The sequence below is a fragment of the Sus scrofa genome, chromosome 2 (assembly GCF_000003025.6).
Source record: "Sus scrofa isolate TJ Tabasco breed Duroc chromosome 2, Sscrofa11.1, whole genome shotgun sequence".
Classification (NCBI taxonomy): domain Eukaryota; kingdom Metazoa; phylum Chordata; class Mammalia; order Artiodactyla; family Suidae; genus Sus; species Sus scrofa.
In genome coordinates, this window is record NC_010444.4 from 13,980,916 (window position 1) to 13,988,153 (window position 7,238).

At 39.8% G+C, this 7,238-nt stretch overlaps 1 protein-coding gene across 1 annotated transcript; it reads left to right on the forward strand.

Moving 5' to 3' along the window:
• On the forward strand, positions 1,863–2,807 carry LOC100515469 (olfactory receptor 1009). The gene has a single exon (XM_003122765.2). It carries the CDS (start codon positions 1,863–1,865, stop codon positions 2,805–2,807), a length of 945 nt encoding a protein of 314 aa, XP_003122813.2.

Sequence of the window (7,238 nt, forward strand, 5' to 3'; positions counted from 1 at the left end):
GTTGGACCAAACCAGCTTTATGGATCCATTTGCAATGAGCAGATCACACACCCTAGGCACCATTGGGCTCATTGAGAAAAGGTAAAAGAGAGTTAATGTAGGATTTTGAGAAGGGTAGAATTTAGGTGAAATTTATTTATTTAAATTAAATTCTAGTTGACTTACAGTGTTGTGTCAATTTCTGCTATACAGCAAAGTGAAACTTAAGAAATATTTTGACAAGGTCAAAGCAAAGCAGGCTGAATGTGAAGGGGTCAGTATCACAGTAGGTTCACGGCCCAGACACAGGGTCCTATTTCCTTGGAATCTAGGAAGTGATGAGAGCCATGGAATGTTGTATCTGGAAATCCCAGCTGCGGAGGGACTCTGACTCCGTGCTGGAAGTTGAGATGCCTGCATTGTGGCCAAGAGACTTAGGTCTTCCGGGTCAGAGTAGTATGTTTCATCTTGCTGGTTTAATAACAAACAAATATTTTAGCGAACCTACAATTTTAGAAACTAAAGGGTTTTCTGTGGGAGCAATTCTGTTTCCTCTTCACTTCCCAGTAGACTTGTCTGCCTCTGCTATTCCCACGTGAAGAATGGCCATGCAGGTTCTTACCACTCGAGTCTGAGCTAAGTTTTACTTTCTCAGGGGGCAATGAATCTTTATAATTGAGTCTGAGTCAATTATACATGAGAAATACATAAAAAAGTATTTTTTTCACTGATTTAGGCATTTCTTTCTTTGTTTCAGTAAAATTCACTAATTTATATTTTTCTTCATATAAATCTTGACATTTCCTTGGTAGGCTTATTTTATGGTTATTGTATCAATAAGAGGTAGTGAATATGAGGTTTTTCATTATTAATTCATAAGTGATTGTTATTGAATTTTTTAACATTGATCTTCTAATCTGTTACTTTGGTGAACTCTTTCAGTGTTTTTCTAAAAATAATATCTGGTAAGATTTCATTTCCTGTGTGGATGACTGTTTTGCCTAAAAACAGTGACAGTATTTCTTCTCCTTTTTTTTTTTTTCCCCACATTTTTTACATCTCTTTTTTTTTAATGTTTTAGAATTTTGGCATTGATTTCAATATACTGTTAAATAGTGTAAATTATGAGCATCTTTACATATTTCTGGTTATAATGTGAATATTTCTAGTATTTTATGCTGCACACATATTTGCTGGGAGCTTCAGGAATATTTCTTTTTTACTATGTTACATGGTTCCTTTTTGTTTCTAGTTTGGATTTTTTTTTTTTTTTGAGCCACAATCAAGTTCTTTAAAAAATTCTGTTGAAATAATAATGCTTTTCTTTTAATCTGTAAATGTGCTAAATAATGTTATATGTTTTCCTGAATTCTTTTTTTTTTTTTTTTGGTCTTTTTTGCCTTTTCTAGGGCTGCTCCCATGGCATATGGAGGTTTCCAGGCTAGGGGTCCAATCGGAGCTGTAGCTGCCGGCCTACACCAGAGCCACAGCAATGCCAGATCCGAGCCGCATCTGCAACCTACACCACAGCTCATGGCAATGCCAGATCCTTAACCCACTGAGCAAGGCCAGGGATCGAACCCAAAACCTCATGGTTCCTAGTTGGATTCGTTAACCACTGAGGCACGATGGGCACTCCTGTTTTCCTGAATTCTTAAACACTGATTTTCTCTTTAAAACACTTAAGCCATGTTGCTCTTTAGAACTGTGAAATATTTGATTTGTTAGCATCTTATTTAGGCTTTTTTTTTTTAAGCCAATGTTCCTAAATTGAAAACCTGTACTTTCTTTTCTTTCATGTTATGTTATGCTTTTAAGAAATTCAAAGTTGTATGCACTATCAATTTTCTGTTTTTTCTCACTCTACAGTCTAAAACTAGCCAATGGCTGGGGAAAACTATACAAGGATCACAGAGTTTATTTTCACAGGCTTAAAGTACCACCCTCAGATGCAAGTCTTCCTTTTCTTGCTCTTCCTACTTTTTTACCTTGTTACCATGACAGCAAACTTGGGCATGATTATCCTCATCCAGCTCGATTCCCGCCTCCACACACCTATGTACTTTTTTCTCAGTCACCTGTCCTTTGTGGATATCTGCTTTTCCTCCGTCGTGGGTCCCAAGATGCTCAGAGACTTCTTTGCTGAAAGGAAAGCCATCTCTTTCCTGGGATGTGCCTTGCAGCAGTGGTTCTTTGGGTTCTTCGTGGCCATTGAGTGCCTTCTCCTGGCGTCCATGGCTTATGACCGCTATGTGGCCATCTGTAATCCACTGTTGTATTCAGTTGCCATGTCACAGAGACTCTGCATCCAACTGGTGGTTGGACCCTATACTGTGGGGTTTCTGAACACCATGACCCACACAACAGCTGCTTTCCGACTTCCGTTTTGTGGCTCTAACATTATCAATCATTTCTTCTGTGACATGTCCCCACTTCTTTCGCTCATATGTGCTGACATCTGGATCAATAAGTTGTTAGTTTTCATTGTGGCTGGGGCTGTTCTAGTCGTCAGTAGCCTGACCATTATAATCTCTTATTTTTACATCTTCATCGCCATCCTGAGAATCCGCTCTGCTGATGGGAGGCACAAAGCCTTTTCCACCTGCTCTTCCCATCTCACAGTCGTTTCCATCTTATATGGGACCCTCTTCTTTATCTATGTGAGACCAGGTGCAATTTTTTCTCTGGACCTCAATAAAGGGGTGTCCGTGTTCTACACAGCGGTGATCCCCATGTTGAATCCTCTCATCTACAGCTTGAGAAATAAAGAAGTGAAAGCTGCCATGTGCAGGACGATTGCTAGGAGGAAGTTTTGCCTTGGAAGTTAAATTCCCACCTAAAATCAATAAAAAGAAAAACTTCCAGACATGGCTAGACTACCTGGGCATCATGCAAAGATGCTAAAGAATTTGCAGAATTTGGAGGACAGCATCCTTCCATTCTTCTATCTGCTTTTTATTATGGTATCTTTTTAAAAGCTCCATTTCATCGTGTTCCTATAAGTGATAAAAACCCACAGTCACCCACTGAGCCCGAGCAATTCTGCTTCCTCAAACATCTTCATTCCTGAGAAATGATAAAATCAAATGTTGAAGCCACCTAGCTACTAGTACTCTCACACTAGATGGGCAAGCATAAATGTCCAGATCAGGGGAGATGCTTTGGAACAGCGTACAGCTCCCATATCGCGACAGAACTGAAAATATCAAACAGAGCAGTTACTTATCTTACCGATGACTTTTAAAAAACTAAACGTGTTCTTCTTAATATATTTTATGCCTCTTTTCTTTATTCTTTTCTTCTAAAAATGCAATGTCATTATTGTTGCAAAAAGAGAGAAAATATAGGCAAGTAAATGAAGAACAATATTAATAAAAACAAAAATCCTGTATTCTTATCCTTCCACCAAGTGACAAGTACTGGTAATAAATTCCAGATGCCTCTTTATATATTTGACTCTTTAGCTGTTCCAACTATCACTTCATTTTATTTATTTATTTATTTATTTTTAATGGCTGCACCTGCAGCATATGGAAGTTCCGGGGTGGGGGTTAGCCTTTTAACTCACTGCGCTGGGTCAGGGATGGAACCCATACCCCTGCAGTGACCCAAGCTGCTGCAGTCAGATTCTTAACCCACTGGCCCACAGCAGGAACTCCCACTCTTATGTCATTATTGATGTCTAGTTTTTCCTAGTTCTTTTAAATGAAAATAAGTAGGGATAGCTTACTACAGAAATTAGAAAAAATGCAAAAATGTGAGTGAAAAAATGAGAAAAATTCTAAAACTTAAGAGAAAATAGGTGCTGAAAGTTAGCGATAACTAAAATGGAGAAAATTTCCATCATGTTTTCATGTTGGCCTTTTTTGTTGTTGTTGTCTTTGTTTCCAAATTAAAAAAAAAAACTGCATACAATAGAATGAGGTTAAGAACTATCTTAACACCTTTCTTCCCCCACCACCCACTATGAAGATATTTTGAAGAACTCAAGAACAATTATAATCATTTTCATGGAAGATAAGTGGTTTTTGAAAAGCATCTTTTTGGTACAAACTATATTCTGCAGGCATTTTAGCCCTGTGAGCTGTGAGTCATCTAAAAATGTAAAATTTATCTTAAGATTGTAGAAAGATCAACATCTGAGTGGGAAAAAAACAGTGAGACATGCTTAGTGTCGTGAGTAGTGATAGAAGGAAAAGCTAGGGTGAAGATTTAGCTCAATCCTCTGTGCACACAAGTGTCTTGATGGGGTTGCTGGATAAGATGTGGTTGCTAGATAGGAAAATGCTTTCTCAGGCAGTGTTGAGATGACCGTGTCACAGCCATTCCTGTGCACCCGCGGGATTGTTGAACCTGCTTTGAATATTGCAGTTAGGTAAGCATAGCCCATTACAAGGACTGATCATGGAGTGGCTTGAATGCAGAGGAAGTGAGCAGGCAGTAGAAGGAGCTGGATACCAAGACGGGAAGGCAGTGTGTAGGCTAGGGGTAGTCATGGCTTCAGTGAAGCCATTCTCCCAAAGAGAGGGAATGAGACAGGTGCTACCTAACCAGCAAGACAGGAGTAGTGCCAATAGGTCACGACTAAAAGGATCCTGGTGTTAGCTCAGACATGTCCTCTGTTTAAGCTGTGTTACTTATTTCTTGTGGAAACAATGAATTAGCTGGAGGATGGGATGAACAAATTCAGATATGTCCATGTTTGCTGCTAAGAGTGACTTCTTTTTCTCTTGCTGAAACCAAAAATAATCAGTATTTTGGTCTTGCTTTAGAACAGAGGTTCTTTGGATTCTTTTTTTTCTTTCCTTTTTCAAATTAAAGTTCATTTACACTGTTGCCTTAATTTCTGCTGAACAGCAAAGTGACTTAGTTATACACATATATACATTCTTTTAAATATTTCTTTCCATTGTGGTTTATTCCAAGAGATTGTATATAGGTTCCTGTGCTATAGAGTGGGACTTCGTTGTTAGCTTCTTTGGATTCTTGAGGTTGGTGAATGGTTCCTCTTATCATCTATGGCATAGACATATATCCTAGAAACCAGAGCTCTATTTATTTGCCTTGTGATACAGATGCAGTGTCAGTGTGGTGGATAGCGTTTCTACTCTTGCATCTGTGAACCATCATACTTTATGACAGCTGTCGCTTTGCAATTATTCTCCAGGTCATTTCTGAGACATCTCCCTACTCTTCACCGTCAAATATTCTGACACTTCATCCAACATATTTCTACTTAAATTTTCTATTATGGAATTTTTACATATAGAGTGATCACACAGTATAATGAACCCCTCCTTTCGTGACATCCAGGGGTTCCTCTTTGTGTCTGCAGTGAGAGCACAGTTGTGTGGTCTGACCTTCTGGATATTCTCTCTTTGCTTCTTTACTGCCATCGTGAGAATCTACGCAGCTTCTAGAGGATGCAGGCTTCCACTCCTGCTTTTATTCTAAATGATCTCTGTGCTGAGTGACAATTGCTTTTATGTCTAAGACAGTCTTTCAAGTTTCCCCAGCTCTCTCTAAAGGAGAAAAGCATTTGAGACTTAGTTTCATCCCCAAAGGGATATCTATAAAAAAGAAGATTTTTTTTGCTAAGACCTAAATTCATATTCATTATGGGAAATAGAAAAAAAAAAGAGCTTCTATGCAAAGCAAATGAACTGGGAATGTTCCTATGATTCTGGGCCTCTTGGCAGTGCTTCTGGATGAATGGGCAGAGGAATGGCTGCCTGATCAGGATTTATGTGTCTGTTGTTTGAACAGTATCCTTGTTCCCTTCTTTCCCAGGAAGAGAATATAAATTCAAACCTCATGCTCAGTGAGTCAAATTCTACTTGCAGGAGCTTAGTCTGCATCCTGACTTTGAACCACATGCAGTTCCTCAAAACCTCGTTATTGGATCTCTGCACCCACCAAAGGTTTTAGACCATCCCCTGTTTCTCCCTGCCCCACCCCCAGTTCATTTTTTTGGCTGTTGAGTTTTAATACCTAAGTTTGATGCTGTTAAGATACACTCACGGAGTTACCATCGTGGCTCAGAGGTTAACAAATCCAACTAGGATCCATGAGGACACAGGTTCAACCCCTGGCCTTGCTCAGCAGGTTAAGGATCCGGCATTGCTCTGGTCTGTGGTGTAGGCTGGAGGCTACAGCTCGGACTGGACCCCTAGCCTGGGAACTTCCATATGCTGCAGGTGCAGCCCTAAAAGGCAAAAAAGAAAAAAAAAAGAAAAAGAAAAAAGATACACTCACAAATCTGATCTCTTTTAACTTGGATTTTGGACTAGGAAAAATATGTAACAGTTAAAAAAAAAAAAGATCAAAAACCACCTACACCTGAGTTATTGGGATCTAGGTAGTTCTGGTTGAGCCTAGGGCCCACAGGGAGCTTTGGGAGCCCCGTGTTACCCTCAGATGTATAAGATGAAGCCCCTCTGAGGCAATCTGGGAGGAGAGCTACAGAAAGGTGAGGCCAGGAAGTTCGATCATGGTCTTACAGTGGCCAAGATGAGTCTCAACAGCGATTGCTCCAAGTCACAGGCCAGCATCCTCCTCTGAGAAAAAATTGACTCTGGCAGCCCTGGGGAGCTGAAGTGATGGAGAAACAATGTGGGCACAGAGGCTTAGGTTTTGTTCATCTCATGATGTCTGGAGACTTCACCAAGACAAGCTATACTGCATTTTATGTCTCGATCAAATAAAGTTTTATTAACAATTTAAGGCAGAGTAACAGGTAAATAAAAGGGGATGCATTTATTATAAGCCTCTGTGCATATAAACTATATCTTGAGGCAGAACCCAACCTTCAGAATGGATTAGGTGCTATAAGGTCTTTTTCAGGTGTTTGGAAATTCCCTGAGATACACTGGGGTTATCTGTTTAGACACTCTGCTTTCCCAAGGCTCTGGATGTTTCATGGGTAGCTTATCCAAGGAAGGGAAGATTAGACTTGGTTAGATGGAATCTAACTATCTTGGCTATCATCTGAACTCAGGGTGATGGGTAGTAACTGCAGTCTCCTTGAATCTCACTTGAGCCATTTCAAAGCCAGCTATAATGGGGTTGGTGTTGATGGAGACAGACTTGTCTGTAGCCTAGACAAGAGATGCAATTGCATGCATGTGATGAGAGGCTATGAGTCCTCCCAGAGATTCCAGAAATTATTTTCCTTGATCATAGTTTTTACCACTCTTTTTTTTGCATACCCACAGCATATGGAACTTCCAGGGCCAGGGATCAAATCTGAGCTGCAACTG